This window comes from Populus alba, chromosome 2 (genome assembly GCF_005239225.2).
Source record: "Populus alba chromosome 2, ASM523922v2, whole genome shotgun sequence".
Taxonomy (NCBI): domain Eukaryota; kingdom Viridiplantae; phylum Streptophyta; class Magnoliopsida; order Malpighiales; family Salicaceae; genus Populus; species Populus alba.
In genome coordinates, this window is record NC_133285.1 from 18,227,943 (window position 1) to 18,249,491 (window position 21,549).

General features: G+C 32.7%; 2 protein-coding genes across 3 annotated transcripts; one reads left to right on the plus strand and one right to left on the minus strand.

Annotated features, from left to right (window-relative positions):
• Positions 1 to 4,214: 4,214 nt before the first annotated feature.
• Positions 4,215 to 5,408, plus strand: LOC118044163 (uncharacterized). The gene is made up of 2 exons (XM_035052350.2): positions 4,215 to 4,374; positions 4,594 to 5,408. Exons 1-2 carry the CDS (start codon positions 4,360 to 4,362, stop codon positions 5,092 to 5,094), a joined length of 516 nt encoding a protein of 171 aa, XP_034908241.1. The 5' UTR covers positions 4,215 to 4,359; the 3' UTR covers positions 5,095 to 5,408.
• LOC118044162 (F-box protein At3g07870) lies at positions 4,931 to 16,198 on the minus strand. Of its 2 annotated transcripts, none has more exons than XM_073407600.1 (2): positions 14,723 to 16,198; positions 4,931 to 7,301 (listed from the first exon to the last, which is right to left on the minus strand). In XM_073407600.1, exon 1 carries the CDS (start codon positions 15,971 to 15,973, stop codon positions 14,753 to 14,755), a length of 1,221 nt encoding a protein of 406 aa, XP_073263701.1. In that variant the 5' UTR covers positions 15,974 to 16,198; the 3' UTR covers positions 4,931 to 7,301; positions 14,723 to 14,752. The 2 variants fall into 2 exon arrangements, with proteins under 2 accessions (XP_073263701.1, XP_034908240.1); XM_035052349.2 differs by lacking the exon at positions 4,931 to 7,301 and adding an exon at positions 11,748 to 12,126.
• Positions 16,199 to 21,549: the final 5,351 nt, after the last annotated feature.

Below are 21,549 nucleotides of genomic sequence, written 5' to 3' on the forward strand. Positions count from 1 at the left end.
TTATTTTTTATAACGTGCAGAGAATGAAAAGCATGTTTTCGTTGCTTTTCCTTTTCAGCGTTTTAAACGCAAAAATTGTGTGGGTCCCATGAACAATGAATTGTTTTTTTTGTATTACCAAACGGCTGCGTGCTGCGTTTTAAATAAAACGCAGCCGCAGCCGCGTAGACAAACGGAGTCTAAGTCCTGGTGATTTAATGTTTAGCTCGAATTTTACAATAAGGTTAATACAACATGAACATGACTTGACAGGGTGAAAAAAACCAAATCCTTAGTAGCGCCAAACCTTCACAAACAGTTTAGTTTTTAGTTGCGAAAATCGTAGGATTAATAATGGCTATGAAAAAAGATTTGCAAGAAAATTATCTTAGCTCCTAAGATTTGATTAAACCTCTGAACTTCCAAGCCCCAGTACTGATCATAATACCAAGCTTGATTTGTCTATGATGAGCTCACATGGCGAGGTTAAAACAGGCAAATGGTGCAACATGACTAAGCTTGATTTAACTCCAAAATCTGGATCTTGCTTCCAAAATCCCAAGCTAGCAATCATCCATATCGTTGAACACAAAACATTTGCTTCCAAGAGACTGTCACTCGACGGAGGCAGGTGGCTCCTCCAAAAGTTTCATCCTTTCCACCAACCTCCATGGTTCATCATCATCATCCCGGGGACCGCCTCTTTTGAAATCCAATTGACCTTGTTCCATCCGACATGACATGGATACAGCATCATCCCATGTGGCCGGTGGCGTGTATTACACCTGGCATGACCTCATTGGTGTGCTGCAACCCCACTTCGGCTCCCCTTTTGTAGGCTAGCCCACCGCCCAAAACCTGAACCAAGACCTAAAAGACAAGCCCTTTACACCTTTCAGAACAGCTACTTTCACAGGAGACTTCGAGTTTTCTTGTAGCTCTCCCCTTTTTTTTTTTTTATTATTATTTATGTAGGTGTCCTTTGGGCTTACGTACACAAGATTAATTCTATGGTTCTAATTAAATATTTGCAAGCCTAATAAACATGTAAAATACCGTCAGAATAACAAGCCTACACAATAATATTTAAATCCAGGTGCAAAGAAAAAAAACAACCCTCACCACCACCGTTAGGTTAAAAACTAAAGTGCATCTCTCCCCTATTCTATTTGGGGAATGAAACGGCACAACGAGCAACAATCATTCCATGCCGCAAACGCATCTCGATGTAGAAAGGGGTGCCTGCCACCGTACGAAGTTTTCAATTAGGGTTTATTGGCATTGAGATCCACAAAAAACTATACAAAATTCATGGCATTATCGCCTTACGGTGGCAATGTCGGATTTTAACGATGCCCGTTCCCAGTTGTTGATCCGTACACAAAAATGCATGCTGCTATTATTCTTACAGGAAGGGTTCACGTGATTGTACATCATCGATTTTATGTTGATGAAGAGTTAATTAAATGCAACATGTTAGGGGTCAGAAGATTTGAGATACGTACATTATCATCGTCATTTTTGTTATCTATGAATTGAGAGTTAATTAAATATATTTTTTATATTTGTTTACAGTAAAATATTTTATAAAAAATTGATTAATGTATGATATTTTATAATTAATTTTTAAACTTAATTCATTTGATGTAATTAATATAATCTCATAAAATTCTATAAAATATTTTATAAATAGTATGTCACTTACATTATCATAAAACTATTTTACCCACCATCTTTTTCTTCACTACCACCACCACCTTACAACTCTTCTTCTTTATCACCATCACCTTTTCTTTTACTATTATTCTAACTACCTCACAATCACCTTCACTATTATTACCATGTTACCACCACAATCTTCACCTTCACCACAATCTTTTTCTTCTTCATCATCATTATCATTAAAAAAATATTTACATGTAAAATATTTAATGTAAAAATATTTTTCAATAGCAATGTGGAGGGTTTTTGATTGGATGAATTGAGACAAGAAGAGTAACTTTTGAAATGTTGATACCCTTAGCTATCACCATCTAGGCCTTGTTGCTTCTTTATTTTTTTTTTTAATTAATACAGGTATTCGAGCTAACTTACTCTAAACTATTATCCCGAGACACTTTCGTTATTTTTCTTATACAAGATGAGTATGCCTTTGCAAAATCAAGTAGCATATTTATCAAAGAATATGTCATAGGACTACGTTGTATGACTTATTGAGTCCCATAAAAAAAGGGCTTCAATTTACATTTCTTATGGTCTGTCTCACATAGTGCAAACAATGTCATTACAGCAGTCCAGATTATCCCATAATTTTCAAGTTTTTTTTTATAGTAAGTGCTGCAACTATCATATATATGATCTTAAGTGAGATAAGTTATGTCTCTTTTTATTTGAAAAATATAAAGAGTATTGCTTTGAGAAAATCGATCCTGAAAGTCTTTCTATACATCCTGGGCAGTGGTAAAAAAAAAAGAACAACATTGTCGGGAAGATTTGGTGTGAGAAAGTTTATAATTAAGGAAGATTTGGTATGAGAAAATTTATAATTAAGCTTCGATATCATGTAAAGAACTCTGAACAGTTTATAATTATATAATCTTATTAATAATTATATGATTATTATTAATCTTGTTAAATTAACCTTTTTTTTTATTAATATGAATATTAAAATTAGTTTACGTTTATTTCAATTTTAAAATTAATAATTATATAATATATATTGAGTACCCATCCTTAACTTAATATGGATGTTGCTAATCTTAATAATCTGAACATTTTTAAGAGTTTTCAACCTGTAGCCAATGTTTCGTTCTTGGAGGCTTGGATCCATCTGGAAAAGTAGAAGAAAATAAAAAAAGAAAACTGTTGACACGTAATCAACAGCTACGAAATCCGTGGACATGGCCGTCCACCAGCTCCAGCTCAGCTGATCCAGCCCTTCACTAGTGTCGCTATCCCTGCATCTCGTGGGATCCGCCGACTTTAAAATAGCGTTTGATAAATGTGATAGCGTTGTTTATTAAAGTAGTTTTAATTTAAGGATATATTAAAATAATATTTTTTATTTTAAAAATTATTGTTAATATTAATATATTAAAACTATTTAAAAAAATTAATATATTTATGAAATACCATAATTGATGAAGCAATGGCCGAGAGAGAGCGTGGGACCAACTTAAATTTCCACGACAGAGTTTTGTTCGTTTGTTTGAAGTAAATTATACCTATTGGTTAAATTTTAAGATAGTTGTAAATTTCAGTTGAATCTAATAGTTAAATTAAAATATTTTATAATATAAAATTAATTAAATTATGATTTTTGTATTAATTTTCTAAATTTTTAAAAAAATCTAAAATTTTAATTGAAATTAAAACATCATATTAGAAGGCTCCACGTAAATTTTTTAATTTTTTTAATAATTCAATTGAGAATCATGAATATTTTTTTATATAAAACTAATAAAAAATATTGATAAAATCTTTATCTGCACTAAAAACCATTTAAGTCTTTAACTTTACCCTTGGTTAACGGTGATTATTATTATTATTATCATTATCATTAATTAACATGAGAAAATCACTGGTTTTTTGTGCAAGCAAATATTAAAATATTAAAAAGAAATTAACTTTTTTGAAAGTTTTTTTGTCAATTGTTTTTATTTCTTAAATATTTTTAATAATTCTGGTGACCCAGCATTGTTGGAATTTTTTAACTCTAAAATTTTTGACAAATTATTTTCTTAAAAAATTAATTCATTTATCCTTAAAAAAAAAAAGGAAAAAGGGGGGAGTTTTTAAGGACGAATGGCAAGTTGAGAACATGAAATGGATGATGATAATCAGGTCACCTACATGACCGACTGCACAAAGCACACCAGCACACACGACCAAAAGAAGATGATGGCTAAGATGAAAATGGCCTCCATTATTCTAGCTTTTTCAAATTAATAAATCGTGTGGCCAAATGGAGATTTGTTAGAATTTAATTTTTTATTTATTTTTTTTTTATCTTTTGAATATACAGATATCAAGACAAATTTTAAAAAATAAAAATATTATTATAATATATTTATAAATAAAAAATACTCTAAAAAGCGATTCACTTCCACCAATTCTTTAATGACATCCCTTAGTGAGCTGTAGTGTCAAATCCCAAGATTCCTCGAACGGCAGCTCTCTCCTCTCACTCACTCACTCACTCACTCGCTCGAGTGAGCCCCCCTACATCTCTATATAAATCCACCCTCGTTCATCAGTACTCTGCATCAGATACTCAAAGCAATTTTTCTTCATCCTCTTCTGTGATAATTACTCCAACCTTTTTGCTTCTTACAGTTTTCTTTTGTATCCCAGCTGTGCTTTCTTTTCCTTCTAGTTCCAATGGCCACTGTTGAGGTAACTCATTCACTAAGAATTATTTATATATATAACTCTGATAAGTTTTATGCTGATGGAATGTACATCAAGATCAACGCCTCCATCTTAATTATGATCTTTAATTCGTGGATGTTCATATTTGAAAACTCATATATTCATCTCTCTATGTATAACAAATGGTAAGACCTCATCAGCATTTTGGTGAACATTCTTTTCTCTTAATAACGTATCCTGCAGGTTGTGTCAGCGCAGAATGCACTTGTAGAGGAAAAAAATGAACAACCAATCAAGGTTGAGATCACCACAGAAGAGGCGGTCACTGCAGCACCAGAGGCAGTAACTCATGAAGAGCCAAAAGAAGCTGACAAAGTTGCAGCATCTGAGGAGCCCGTGGCACCGGAGCCCGAGGCCCCAGCTGAAGCTGAAACTAAAGAGGTGCTCGAAGAGACCAAGATCGCTGCAGAAGAACCAACAGTAGTAGAGAAAACTGAGGAGGAGACACCTAAGGAAACACCAGAGCCGGTTGTTGAGGAGACAAAAGAGGAGCCGGAAGTACCCGTAGAGCCTGTTGTCGAGGAGGCTAAAGCGACTACAGAGCCTGGCGAGGCACCGGCAGAAGAAACGGAGGTTGCAGTCGAAGCCCCAAAGGAAGAAGAAGTAAAGGAAGAACAGAAGCCCGTTGAAACAGAGGAGAAGGTTGAAACAGAAACAGAAACCCCAGTAGAAAAGACTGAGTAATGAGGTCATTAAAGGAGAATGCTGCATGGTTCCAGTGGAAGTCTATCTAGTGGGTTCTTGTGTGTAGGTTGAATCTTGCATGTCTAGCTAGTGGTTTAATAAAGGATCGTTATGTTAATGGGGGTGTAGGTATGGAAATGTTCCACTTGGATCAAACCAATGCGAACTCACCGCATGGATGCATTTGATCTTTGATTTGGAGCAGAGATGCCTTGTGGGATGTTCTTGTTGGTTCCAAGTAGGTTGATGAATTTTATATTAATGGTTTGGTATGTAATAAAATAAGCAGCATCTTGTGCTGCTTTGTTTGATAATTGGAGCACATATTCTGCCTTGCTTTTACGCTTCTCCGCTTGGCGAGACCATGTTTTGTGGTTCCTCGTCAACTCCTTCATTCCTGAGAATTTCCCATGAATGTGGAAATACAAGTACAGGACAACAATGATCAATGCCTCCATTAGTAATTGAAATTTGTTACATGTGGCAAAGCCAACGGCTACAAATGTATAGAATCCTTCTTCACGTTAGATAAATCAACTAAGAGAATGAATGTAAGAAAATATTTCTTAAACACACAGACACACGATAAAAAGATCCAGACCAGTTGACAACCAGTCTTTAAACAAAAGATTGAGAAAAAAAGCTCATCTTAGCTGACTATGTACAGGCCCGATTATTATAGGGTAAACTAGTAGCATTACAGCAGCTCCAGTGGAGAATATATCCGCAACTTTTCAATTTTGTTTCTGTACTCTTGAATTATTCTTTATAGTATGTGTCACGGGGTAATTTTTCGCTCTCGAATAAACCCGTGCGTCAGTCTAGTGCCTTACTAGACTCAGTATTCCCTTATCAATCTCACTCGTGTTTGCCTAGTAACTAAGCAAGTGGAATACACAAGTAGAATAAGATAATCAAAGTGCACAACAAACTTTACAGGAACTCTTTCTCAACCTTTATTAATCTCGTACACAAAGAAAACTATACACAAATCCATATGTGTGCTAGCTATGCTCAAAGATTGCATGCTACACCAAGCTGTCTCTAACTCGTACTCTACATGTTTTTGCATGCCCCTACATGCTGAACATGCCCCACGCATGCCTCCCTTCAACTAAGAGCTGCAACTAGTATTTATAGACAAGCATTTACAAGGCATAACTCTCATTCCTACTTTTAAGGAAGTAGTGAGACACTATCTCACCCATGTTCACCCATGAACATAGTGGCCCCATTATCTACTAAGTAGTGGGTAGTTTCCCCCCATAATCTTAGTGGGTTGAGAGCAACCCTTGGTCAGCCTCCACGTTTTCAGCCCCCATGATCCCATGATCTTGGATATCCATAACTGCCACTAACCCACATTCTGCATGTCCACCTGGTAGCCCCAATTGCCAGTTCTTGCTGCGTCATCTGTTGAGTTTCTCGCATGCCTTGGATAGCCCGTTGTCCAAGCTTTAGATCGTGCCAAGTCGAACCAACGACTTGCACAAACTGTTGCGCGATGCCGAATTCGCATCTGTGTGCAGGTTGTCAATTCCTGCGTTGTTGAATTCGCATATGTGTGAAGGATGTCACTGTCTGCGTTGCCGAATTCCGCAACAGTCCCAGTTCTTGTCAGCCTATCCCCTTAACGAGTTTTCCTGCTTGGCCTGGACAGTCCATCGTCCAGCCCATGTTCGTTAACAATTTGCGCTACCGATTTTTTTTGACGAACCTACAGCTGCACAAATCTGTGCTGTCGATTTATTCCACTGTTAGCATGGCTGCCAGCACCCTCAGGCACTGTTAAATAGCCTGCTGAAGTGTGTACCTCGTGCACATTTAACAATGTTATAGTATGCCTCTAACATAAGTGCATTATGACTTTACCGAAAAAAAAACAGCAGCTACTCAAAAGAATGTTAGTGGCATCTTCTCAAAGCACTTCAGAGGTGCTGCCGCCGGCCCTAACAGTTGCCATTATCTCGGGTTTATAAACAGCATATCATCGCATCTCCTTGAAAATCACCAACACCGATTATCTTTTCTGAAAGGATAGGGACTCTTGGTGCCACAAGACTAACTTATTTTGAGCACATTGATCATTTCCTTATCGACAGATGTGCTGTCTTCGGTGCTTGATTGCAAAACCTCTCGGGACATGTGGTGCGCTCTTTCTGCAGCGTTGGCATCTCCATTGACGATTTTAGAACTGCGTCAACATCCTGATGAAACCATGACAACGTGTTTACAATGAGTTCAAAAATACAGTGACAAACTCACTACTGTTGGAAAGTAGTTAGATCCAACAGATTTCAATTTATATTTAAGGATTAAGTTTCAAATTTAAAGATCTTGTCATAACATTAACGACTCGCCCTAAGCTAGTTTCTTTTTCCAGACTTCATAATCTACTTCTTAGTCATGAATCCCTTCGTAAGGATGAGTTTCGGCAGCTCACTGTTAGTGGGACTAGCGTTGATAATTCGATCCAACCACCATTACAGGTGGGGCAACTAGTGGAGGTTTTGGAAATTCGTCTAGAAACGCAAGAGCTCACTGTTAACTTGTCATGTCTAATGCTCCTAATGACAAACGGAGTTCATTGATGTTGCATGAAACATGGTGCTAAAAGAAAGTGATAGAGACATGCAACAGCAAGAAACTGGTACAGAAACATGATGAGAGTTGAAGGCTCATGGCCATTATGTTAAATAAAGAATGAACAAACTTGCAATTTGAATTCACAAAAAGGAAAATAGTAAAATTAAATATTTATTTATAGGATTATCTGAAGAGATCTGTTCCAGAAATCAAGAACGATGACAAATTGGAGAAAGAATTCATACGAACATAACTTCGCAGAGTAGAAATAAAGAGGAGTTCTGCAGATTTGATTTCTAGTGACATAAACAAGTACAGAGAGTGAAAGGGGAGACTGAAAAATCAGCATTCGAAGAATATGGGAGAAACATTGATGAGGATGAGGAAAAATTAAGCAAAGGATGAAATAATTCTATCTCTTCTTTTATGGCCAACAACATGGCCACTCTATATATAATTATGCATGGAACCAGCTTGGACCTTAATATTTTTTGTTTAAAATCTTTTACACTAGATAATTTCATACCTCTATGCATAAAGATAACTAATTTGATCGTTGAGGTCGCCCTCCATTATAGATTCTTAACCACTGTCTCCAAAATACTTTCTTATCTCTTCGTTTTTTTCAATTGGGGTTATAGAAGAAGGAACCAAAACCAAAGATATTGGCAGCAAGTCTTATTATGGAATAATTCATGATGTTAATTTTACATAAATCTCATATAATAATTGTCCAAATATCTCCCTCTATATATGTGTGTGTGTGTGTGTGTGAGAGAGAGAGAGAGAGAGAGAGAGAGAGAGAGAGAGAGTTAAAAAAAAAAATTAATTGAATATTTTTTATAAGAGTTTGCCTACTCATAATTACTAGCTATTTAACTAGCTGCAATGAATCAATGGAGGTCGTATAATGTTTTTGAGTCAAAAATAGGAATATGGAGATCTTTACAACATGTTTTATTGACAAAAACAATTTCTCATCATAAATAAAATTTATGTTTGCATTTAATAAAATAAAAAAAATAATTTACGCCAGTAATTGTTTTCTAAAAAGTATTAAAGTGTCTATTTAACTTGCTTCGCTAAATATTTTTTTCTACACAAAAGAATGAATATGTAAGTATTGTTAATGTGTTTTTAGAAATTGAGAAAAAAATAGATCTATAAATCTAAAACCCAATTCTTACATATTATTGTTATTCAATTTTTGGGTTTCACAAAAAAAAAATATCCAAAAGTCAAAAAATATATAGTCAAAAGAAAACTTTAAAAAAATAGTAGTAGTGAGAAATGGATGTCAGAACACTCAGAAAAATGTCATAAATTGATTGAGGAAAGTTTAAAAATAAAAACGATTGAAATTTAATAGTTTATTTTTTATTGATGAAGGTCTTATTGACAAAAAAAAAATTCAATTTAAAAAAAAAAATCCAAAATCAGATGTTTAAGAACTCAATTATATTTTGTTGAAAAATTAATTGAGTTTACGAAGAGTTTGATTGCAATAAAAATTGATTTGTAAAGCTTTAATTAAAAGAAATTAAATTTAGGAGTCAATTTGGTCAAACAATTGGAAGAATTAACAAGTTTGGGGACTTAATTAAACATGAATTTAATTAATTAATGCAATCAAAGACTTAATTGAAGAAATATCAAAATTTGAGACTGGTTTGGGTCAACATTGCAAGAAATTAAAGTCCAAGAACTAAAGTGAAAAGGCGGGAGCCGGGAGTATTGTAGGGAGCTTAATTGATTTTTCTAGGGGTAATTTTAAAAACATTAAAAGTTGAAGAGTCAATTAAAGACTAAATTGAATAATTCAGAAACCAAGGATTGTTTTGTGCATAATGCTAAACTCTAGGAGACCAATTGCAAATTACCCAGGGGCGAAATTAAAAAAAAGAAGAGGGAATTTCCTGATTAAGGGGCTTAATTACAAAATTTCAAATATTCAGTGACCAAACTGAAAATGATCACTCTCATCTCAAAACGACGCCGTTGCAAAGAAGACTATTCATCTTCTTCATCTTATCCCACCGGGAAAAAAAGGGACGCCCCGCCGGCGCCCCGCGATGCGTCTCTATTATCGCTGTAACGGTCATGTGAGTCCGTTTCGTTTGCCTTACCAACGCATGGCATTCTCTGGCTTTATATAAGCCAGAGAAGATCCTCAAGAAGAAGGGAGAGAGCTGGGGGGAAACAAACCAGAGAAGCAGAGAAGAGGAAGAAAAAAAAACAGTAGAGAGAGAGAGAGAGGAAAACCCAGGAAATCAACACACACAGAGAACAAGAACGAACAATACAGGGCCAGAACGAGAGAACATAGACACGAGAGACACAGAAGAAAGACCGAAAAACAGAGACAGAAGAGGGAGATACAGAGAAAAATACAGAAAGACAAGGAACAAAAAGAATACGAATACAAAAAAAAAAAAAAAAAAAAAAACAGAAGGAAGATCACAGAAGAAACCAAGGAAACGGAAGATAAATTAGCAGCAGTCGATTGCCCGCAACTTCGTCTTCATGTTCAGGAGCAGCAGCACAGGTAAGTGCTTTTCGTCTTCCCCCGCTTCACAATTTCAGTTCACTCACTGTGCACTTTGAATTTTAATTACTCTTCCACTGTTCATGCACGCGTGATTTGGTTCACGCGTGCCTCCTGCTTTGCCCAGCCGTGTCCCAGTTACAAAAAAAAAACTGTGGCCGGGCTGGGCCACGGTCCAATTCCTTTCATTTTTTATTTTGATATAGGCCGAACGAGCCTTTTTTTTAATATAAAAAAGTTCAAAATTTTTATTTATTTATAGGTTCCTTATTTTTTTCTAAGTATTTCACTGTATAATTAATCTACAAATTTTTTATTGTAAAAGGTAAATTCAGCATATAATACATTTAACTAGGTAGCAACTTATTAAATCTTTGTTGTTAACTAATTAGAATTTTTAGTAACGATAACAATATATGACAATTTATTGACGATTTGTTGAACTAGATTTTTTCTATTGAAGAACAAGATGTCATTTTTTATCTTAAATGTTACCTTTTCCTATCAAAAAAAAATAATTTTTAATTTTATAAACACATCATGAAAATAAAGTTTATTTATATAAAATATAAGAAAAAGATTTATGGATGAATTAGAAATATCTCTTTGAAACGCTAAATATGTTTAAAATAGTTTTTTTAAAAAACAAAACAAAACTACTATTTCAAAAAATGCTAAATAAATAATTTTTATAAAAAAGCATAGAGAGAGGGCATTGATTTAAATATAAATTGAAAAAAAATACATATAAAATTATTAATTAAGAAAAAAAATTAAAAAGAAAAGAAAAAAAAAATGCTAGATACTAATAGGTTTGGCAAACTAAACCCGCGTGACAACCCTTATTTTTCTTTATTTGGTAATGGGGTGGATGGCACATCGTACACCCCAAAGTTTATTTTTTATAAGAAATAAAGGTAGGTAATATGTTTTTTAGATGTATGCAACTAATTGTTCTCAATTTATTTTTGACCAAAAACACATGTAAAATACATTATACACCTCAATAAACTTTTATATGACCACTAATAACCTAAAAATCGGTCTATAAACCCAATATCAACTCTATACTAAAAAACTTTTTTATATAAAATCTATCATTTTCAGGTGATGAGAAGGTTAAAGAACACTCAAATGAGACTCCTCTCATTAAATGAAACTTATTAAAACTAAAATCAATTTTTTTTTGGTTTAAATAAGTGTCAATCAAGTTTTTTTTCTCTTTATCAGATTTTTCAACCTTTTACACTTTGATCCTTCATCTTTTAATTATATCATTATTCAATAAATCAATCCTAATTGGCTATCAACTTGGCCATAAAAATACTGAATCGATAAGAAAACAACTTAGATAGCCATTAAAAATAAAAACAAAAAACCATCGTGTCCTTTTAAAGTTTCTTGGTTAGCTAGTAAAAACCTTTTCAGGGAGTCAAAGCCTGAAAGCTACCATGTGAGTGTATTTTCTGTATACTTTATTGGGTTGCTGTATCGGAGCCTGAAAACTACGTTTGACCAAATAAGAAAAACTCATCTCAGGCGAGGAATTCTTTTCAAAGGCAACCACTACTGTGGGTGCATTGGGCAATGGAGGGGCTTCTTGGTGACCTACTTTTTCAAAGGCTCCTTTCTATATAAATCCAATGTTCGGTAAGGAATTTTTCAATAGATTGGTTTTCGGTGGTGGCCGTTGAAAAGCTAGCCAGCGCTGCCGCTCCTTTTTAGGTTGCTGATAATGAAGGAGGACTTTCATCAAATATTCCCCGATTATTAGTTTGTTTGAACTCTGGGCTAGCTGTCACGCACAACGCAGAGGAACCCCTTCCATGTTTCGTTGTTGTTTGACCAGAACTCTTTTTTGATGTAAATCGAAGTTTTAGGTTGCCGACTCGTTTTGACCCCTAGAATCGAAGTTCTATCTTAAAACACTTCAATAAAAATCTCTAAAAACTTTTTACCGATTCCAGAACATCCCAAAATAACTAAAATAAAATAAAATTGAAAATCAATAAAAAATATATATATAAATAGAACTTAATCTACTGTTTTATACATGTTTATAAAAAAAAAAGTTATTATCATTAAACTATTTTCGTCAAATGGAATCCGTTGATATTAAATTCAGCCATTAATTATCTCTATATTGTAGAAAATCAATAACTTTCTTTCTTATTCATTGTTTTCAAGAGATTTTCACTTTCCTTTCACAAATTGAAATATTAACAAAATAAACTCCTAGATCAAAATTAAAATTACAGGGAATTTTAGAGAAAGAAAAGGAAAAATAGGTGAATTAAATATAATTTTTTCCGGTGAATTTGAGATTGGATATGGGTTTTCTCTTTGTTTTATATTTTGGTCTTCTTTTGTTGATTTATTTTCTCTCCTTAGAAATTTTTAAGAAATTGGTAGTTAATTTAGGCAAAAACAACTGCAATTTAAAAAAAAAAAAAAAATTAAGGATGAGATTAAAAAAAATACTTTGCAATCTTATGAATTATTATAGTGATTTACCTAATTGTTTTAGTATATTTTGTAATTTTAACCACAAAATGTAGCCTTTTAAAAATACAGAATAGCTTTGTTTGATTTGTCATATCACCTTTAGTTTAAAACTAATTAGTTACCAACACACCACCATAATAACTTTTTGATAGTATTTTTAAATCTAGATTGGTTTGGCAGAATAACCTAGTGACTCATTGATCAAGCCACTTGCAATGGCCTAATTTAAAATTAAAATGAAAAGGAGTTAATTTGATATAACCTAATTAATCTTATAGTTCTACATGTAACTTGTTCAACTTGGTGTTTGACTTTTAAAAAAAATATTATAATGACATCATAGCAATAATTTTTAAAATATTAAAATTTTGACATTTTAGATTGTTTTACTTCTAACTTGTGACTTGATCTAGAACTAAACTAAGTTTAATAGCTTTGCTTTCTGAAATTTATTTTTTTATTATACAACAACAAAAATAAATATTTGTAGAAAAGACAACAATTTTTTTTTTTTTTTTTTTATGTTTTTATTTTTTGATAAAACTAGATTCTCTAATTCATGTATTATTTTTTTAACAACAAAAGAGGTTTTTGTTAGCAACATAATTCATTGAATAAAAAATACTAGCAATTAGAAAAAAAATATTTGAAGAAACTATGACAATCTAAACTAAAAGAAAAAAAATGTATATTTTTTAATAAAGAAAGATTTTTTATTCATGCATTTCTTTTTTATTTTGAAAAAAAATAGAACATGTTTTTTTTTTTTAATGTTAAGTATTGCTTTTTAAGTCAAAACTTATTATGAACGTGAACACAAGTTCCAAATAAAAAAAATTAAAAATCATGAATAAATATATTTAATGTACTTTTATTAAAAAAATATAAGCATAACATATTTGAGAAAATTATAAAATAACTTACAATAAAAATTTTAAAAAATAAATATTTTCTTCTCATTCATTATTAATGAGAAAATTATTTTAGAAATTTCACATATTAGGTTAATATATAATTATTCATAAAGCAATTAATAATATCATCATAAAAAGTCTTTAATATTTTTAAAAAATTAAAGCATAATTGTATAATATCTTAAATATTATTTTAATACATTGATTCAAAGACATTTTCTATAATAATATAATAATAATAATAATAATAATAATATAAAATTATAGGGATTGAAATTTTGGGACTGAAACGTGAAATAAATGAAGCTTAGGATGTAAATATAAAATCCTAAAATTATAGGGACTACAAGGCAGTGGATGGAAAAATTTTGGACAGAAGCGAGCTTTTTTGTGCTAATAAGAAAAAAGCCCCTTTAGGTTTTTGTTATTTTATTTTATTTTGGTCCTTCTTTTAATTTTTCTTAACATTACAATTTTAATTTTTTTTTCGTGAAATTGGCCTTTAAATCAGTTTTAAAATTTTACCAAACACATTGAATTGTCAAGAAAATACAAGGAAAATAAAATATAAACACGTAAAATATCATACAAAACAATGAAATTGAAAACAAAAAGGCTGAGTTACTAAAACAAAAAATAAATATTGTTCAATGAGCAATACCATTCACCGTGAAACACAGTAATGCAAGGAAAAATACGGAACTCTTTTAGTGTATTAGGATTAACACTAATTCTTACATTAGTGGTTAATTGTTAATGTAAAAAAGGAAGGGTTGGGTGATTGTTCGAGCGGCAGAGGAGGGGGAGCTGGACTTAACACCCACTAATTCAAGGGATTAATCTTAATCTATACGAACTGATCTTGTCTAGTTCTTACATGAGACACAAATATTCTCTTGCATTGCAATCGATCCAAAATTAATATTCAATATTCATACACGCCAATATACTTTGATTATTGGAGTCTGTAAATGCGTGTGAGGCTTGACAGTCTAGTGAAGAACCTAATGATGAAAGCGAACAATTGAAACAGAAACAGAATTTTTTTTTGTTTCAGGACAAGGAGAGATCAACTCACGAAGGGAGAAGGACCCGATCCATGGCTGTGCTAGTCGCTTGGAGTGTCGATCCAGTTCAGGCTGCCCACATGAACTACTGTTTGGAACCATTTTGGCGTCCCTTGTAAGTCGATATCCTTAAATTTTCCCTTCTTGGGGTCATAAGAAACCAGAGCTCTGTTCTTGTACTCCAGCAGGATTTCACCATTCTTCAACACGCATAGAGCTCTAACAGCCCTTCCATTTGAGGCATTCTTCCATATCTTCAGAGGTCGGACGAGATTTTGCTTCAAACCCTTTGGCATGTACGCTCCAATACTGTATTCTTTAACCCATGACCCCTTCACATTGTACTCCTTCATGACCCAGATCTCCAGTCTTCCATAGTTGCAATAAACAGCAACAGAGAGACAGCCTCTCAGAACCGCTAGATGATAGTCGCACCTATTTAGGCCACCGCAGTCCGGTTTCGGGACTTCTCGGAATTGCTCATCGGTCAAGTCGAATGAGACCAGCCTGCGGGCAGGCTTGTTTCTACACGGTCGGCTAACCCAGTGAAGCCTTCCGTTAACCAGGGTCTCCGATGCCCGGCGAACTAGCCGGTATGACACTTTGCCTAGACTTCGCCATCCAGGGCAGCCTAGTGTTAAGATTTGGACTTGTGATAGTGGATAAATGATTCTACGTGACCGAGGGTATCTGCCATGCCCATTCCTATAATACACAACCCTAATTACCTTGTATTCATTAGTCCTGGGATTGAAACCAAACCCAAACACCACTTCTTGATCAGGATACTGCAAGGATTTTGGCAGCTCTTTATATCTGCCCGTGAAAGGATTATAGATGTAAAGAGAATCGTTGAACAACGAGTCGGATAGGCATAGTAAACCATTACAGGAACCTACCACTTCAAACTCCGGCATCATAGAAGAAAAGGGTGCTCGAATTCTTTTCACCTTCTCTTTTTCTTCGTCGTGGGCAGCGAAATCAACGAAGTAAAGATTGTTTCTGATGGGAAAGTCGCAGTGAAGGATGACGCAAGGATCTGTATCCTGAGTTGAGCAAGATACAACCTCAGGGTCCAGCGCCACGGCACGCCAAGCTCGGCAGACACACTTGAATTTCACCAAAGAAGTGATGGGCAATCTTGAAAGTATATCTTGAGCAATCTCCCTCGGTAGAAGCTCCATTCCAGTTGTTTGTGGATCATCTTCAAGCTTGGTTTTTCTTCTTTTGCTATGTCTTTCGAATTCAAAATCCAAGTCCATGATCGCCACAGGCGAAAGAAGGTATATTAGATCAAAAGAAGGTTGTTTGAAGGTGAAGCATTGTGGTTGGAGATAAACATGGTGGACTTTGATAAGGTACACAAATATTTAGGAATAGAGTTGGAAACCACAAGGAAATTGGTGTGGAGCCACCATTGAATAATTCTTCGAAAAAAAAAAAAAAAGAGTTCGATTTTCTCTTTCACTACAACGAAAAGTTAAATTGATAGACCAGCAATGTGAAACGTCCAATAAAAGAATACAGGGCCATGATATTATACAGAGAAATTGGCAAAACTTATGAATCCTGTTCCTTGTGGACGGATGCGTGACCTCACTGATAGCGACCTAGCAACAGTTAGTTTGAATAAGATCAAGAATTTGACAAATGAATGTATACTATGTGCTGGCCATAGCCATCTCCTTTTCTTTCCATTGGAACCTGGATGCCCTTGTACGTGGTGCCACAAGGAACTTTGTTAAGCAGATGCCAGGAATCATCCTTGTGAAAAACTTTTCTGAATGGGGCCCAAGAAATTAAAATGTCAAAGATCCAGCAAATAAGTCTTTGCAGAAAAATAATTAATTTATAATGAGAGCACAATGAACAGCCATGAAAGTAGACTTATGGGAACTAGCCAGAGCCGAAAGATACATATCTACTTGTGTCATTTAGCTGCAATAATTTCGTGTCGTATAACAAGGTGGTCTAGAATACATTAAATTAATCAGCCGTTTGATGCCAAGGTCATGTGAGCATTTTTTAGAAGAAACTTCTGGGAAGGTGGGCGAATTCCAGAGGATAACAAAGTGGAGATAATTCATCACAGTTTCTTCAACACAGAGGAAGGTAATAATGCAATTTCAACACAGCATTTGTCTACCTTCTTTTCAGAAAGCAGCGTGGAGATAATTCATTTCAAACCGTGAGTTTTCTTTTTATCTTCTTTTAAGAAAGGAGCGGGGAGATAATTCACTCCAAACCATAAAGTTTATTTGCACTAAGAAGAAAATAAAGGTCAAGTAGCAATTGTTGAACTAAAGGTTCTCTCAATTGTCTTTCACCGGAAACATGCCGTCCGGTCTACTCCATTGGTTTAGCAACCGAATTTTGAGTTTGGAAATAGGAATTTTGGATGGTTTTAAACAATAAGACATGTTTTCTCTGTTGGGGTATTACTTACTTTTTTCTTGGAATAGAGGCTAAATAAATGAAGTGGGGATCAAGTAAGAGTAGAGTAGCCTTTCGAGTTTTGCAAACTGAGTCACCAACTTTATTCATTTTTTGCTCACCAAGTGTTTGACCATTATAAATAGATGAGTGCCTTACAGTGTGAAGAACACATGGGTTAATAAATTTTCTTCAAGTGTGAGAACGGATGTACAAGGAACTTTGGGATTGGGTTTTGTTTAAATGTGGAAGTGGGTGTTCAGTTTTGAGTATAAAAATCATAATCATAATCTTGTTGAACCATGTTAGCCAATCTTCATGCATCTCTGTTATTTCTCTTTCCATTGAATGAGTTATTTATGAAGGAAGACGAGTGGGAGGAGTTGGAATTGAAGTATGTGAACATGATTCAACTTTGTATTGATGACAGCGTTTATTATAGATGAAGATGTGATGCCTACAATATGGGAAAAGTTACAAAAAATTTATCTGATAAAGAGTTAGTTTGACCAACTAGTTACATCTGAAGCATCTCATGGATCACTCGAATGTGCTCAATGGTATATTGGATCAACTATAAAAATTGATGTCAAGATTGAGGAAGAAGACAAGACCCTTTCACTTCTTACCTTTCTCCTTGATTCGTTTAATCATATGGTGAAATTGATATGATATGGTCGGGTTATATGAATCTAGATGAAATTAACGATTATATAAACTTTCAGTACTATAAAATTTATGACACTTAAACTAGTAATCTTTAGATATTTGATTTTACTTGTGTTTCATGTTCTAGAAAGGATCAGTACTATAAAATTTATAACACTTAAACTAGTAATCTTTAGACATTTGATTTTACTTGTGTTTCATGTTCTAGAAAGGAATGTTTTTATGCCATTCAAGTATAAATTTTCAAAGTATAAATAGTTGGTATGTCATCTGGTAATGTAATGTTTAATAGCATGGTGAAAACCAAAGTTTTTGATGGAGAGGTCTTTTTAGCGGTGTGATTGCAGTTACTTTTCAAATAACTTTTCGTGTTAAAATATATGCCAATGATTTTTTTATTTTTAAAAAATTATTTTTGACATCAGTATATCAAAATGATTTGAAAACACTAAAAACATATTAATTTGAAGTTAATAAAAAAATAAAAAAATTTAAATTTTTTTAAAAAATATTTTTGAAACACAAAAATAAATAGGCCCGTTTGGATAGTGTGGCTCATAACCTAGAGATAAATAAGAATTTCCAATCATTTGGTTAAGAAAAAAATTTATGCATCCTCAGGTTTTGTACAAGTACGAGGGAAAAATTCCTATTGATTGGGGTAACCTTGAAGTTTGTTCATTCCTTATTTCACCAATTGTTTGACCATTCTAAATACGTGAAAGATAAGTTGTTTTAAAGCGTGAAAAACACAAGGGTGAAGTGTTTTTCTTTGTGTGTGAGAGTGGGTGTGCAAGGTACTTTAGGATTGGCTTTTGGGTATAAAAATATATTGATGTGAAAGATAATCTCTTCATAAATTATAGTACTAGCTAATCAATTTTACCTTTTAAGAAGAAAAATCTACATAATAAGAACCTAATCTCAAGAAGATGCAGACAAATAACCTTATAAATTCAAGTGAAATATGGAATACCAAGATTTTCTAACATTAAAAAAAGATAATCTATTCTAGGCAACACAACGTCTAGAAAAAAAAAATGGAGGGATAGAGAGATAGGAAGATGAACTACATGAATTCAAAGGTAATATAAAAATAATAAAGGGGTAAACAAAGATGTAAATAAAAACTAAAAGAAAGAAAGAAAGATAAATTTGTATTGAAATTGTATATATGAGATTGACTATTTTTTAAAGTAACCATGTGGCCCTTTATATTCGTAAAGAATTAGAATTTTATCTAAATATATAGTTGCAGTCCTATATAGATATCGATATAAGATTAAAAGACTTCATTGAATCTTAATACAAATTAAACTTCTTATTTGTTCATACCACATGAATTCTAAACTACTTTTGTGATTTCTGATTAGTTATTTTGATAAAGACTGGTGCTCTAAATAAATTAAGCTTTGTAGTTATTTATGCGTGTTCAAACTATTATGATCAATCACTTTTCTTTAGTCAATCGTGAGTCCTGGTCACATAGTTAATTACTTTTTCAAGCTTCTAGTAGATTAAGACTCTTTTAGCATAATCAATTCTATTGTACTCGATTTATTTTAGCTTCTTTTCTTTTTTAGTTGTGAATAATTATTGTTCTTTTATAATTGACACATGGAATCTCATATTTCACTCCATCCCCCGTGTAAAGGCCAATTTAATCCTATCTTCGTTATTTAGTGTGTTTTTTTAACATAGAGTATGTACTATTATGTGCATCTTTATATCTTTACTGAATATTATCAATAACTTATTGATTGACGATCCTATAGGAATGATACCATGATGATCAATTTTTATTTTCTAGTATGGTATACTTCAAGCCAAAACATTAACATTTCTATTGTTTCCTATCATTGATAAATAACAATTAAATCCAAAAACCTTTTAATAAGGTTTATGGCTACTTCATTGTCGATATATAGCTTATTTATATGTTTAGCTAATATTTTATCTTTTTTTATATTATAGTTGGTCACCTTGTTTTTAGATTTAAGAGGTAATAATGATAGTTAGCCAATTCATCATCTTCATCATTGAGTTTAGATAAGTTTTTATCCTCCACATATAGGGATGAAGAACCAATATCGATATCAACTATATATATATATATATATATATATATATATATATATATCCAAAGGAGGGGATTTTGTGCTTGTTTTTCCTGATACATATTTTTATACTAACAAACATAATTTTCAATTTGATTATTTAATGGGATTGAATGTTTACCATAAGATTCTAGAGGTTATGTTTTATATATAGGTAAAATTTCATAGCAATCAGACATTGAAAAGACCTTGCGATAAGATTCATATTATCCTATATAAGATTTGTATTAGGTTCCTAGTTGATTTAAGATTTTTTTTTTTATTTTATTTAAAACTTTATTTTTTTTCAGCATTGTTTAAGATGTTTTTTACCTATTATAAATAGCATTACTTAGCTTGTGTTTAAGTTTTTTTTTTTTTTTTATCATGAATTTGATTTTATAATAATGTATTGTGTGTGTGAGAGAGAGGAAATTCTTTTAATTTGGTTTTTCATTGATCTACTTTGACGTATCGAAGAACTAACCCAGCTTAGTGACATCTTCTATACTTTTTATTCGTGTATTTTTATAGATATTGTATGGAGGTTTTGTTTCTATAATCATGGCACCTCTATATAAGTTATTATTGTGTCAAGCTCAATTATAAGTCTAAATTTAGCTTTTTTAGAGAATGTCGATTTGATTGTGGATTTTTAAATCTTTATATCCACAAGGTTCATATCATTTTGATACTATCATAACCTCTTGTCTTGGTTTCAAACTTGAAAGTATCATAATATTAAAGTTGCTACTTATTTTCTTTTAGTTTTGAACTAAAACAAACCAAAACTTTTACAGATACATCTTTAGGGCTTGGAACAAGTTTGCAAGGCACATTAGGATGCGACCTACATAAAAAATGCCTATAATGCCACCATTTTAAACCCTTAAAAATTCCATCATTTTTTTAACACCATGTCAAAATATTATGTTATTCACTTTTGGTGTTTACGATATATGGACTCAATATAGGTCATTACCTTAGACATTAAAGAGGAGTAACACTTTTTTTGATTTTTTTTTTTAAAAAATATCTTTAAAACACTTGAATTTCTAAGTACAATATTCACCAAGTAATTAGGAGTACTGCTCTTTTTAGTCAGACTCCATATGTGTGTGTCTCTTTTGAGAGGCATGGTCAAATGCACACCAAATAAAATACATTTTTGTATTTTTGAAATGAGAAATTGTTTTTAGGAATTTTTTAAATTTTTTAGATTTTGACAAAAAAATATGTATTTTAATATCAGGTCAGCATCTTACATCATAAGTCTACAACCCCAATATTAAATAAAATTGCTAGAAAAATGTGTGAGGGACCCACAAAGAATTTTAAATTGGACCTTGAAATTTTTTTAGAATTTTTAGGAATTTATTGAAGGTGTGTTTGGCAAAAAAAAAAAAAAAAACCATTTTTATTCAAAACAAAACTTCCAAAATAGGCCTAAAGGTGTGTTTGACAAACCACCCCTTAGGTAAAAAATTCCACAAAAAAAAAAAAAAAAAACCAACCAAACAAAGCCTTAGTATCTAACCCAAAACAAAACCAATCAAGTTGACTTGAAAACATTAGTTCCACCTTGAATTGAACTGAAAATTATGGTTTGACTAGAAATTAAAGCAAAACAAATAATTAAA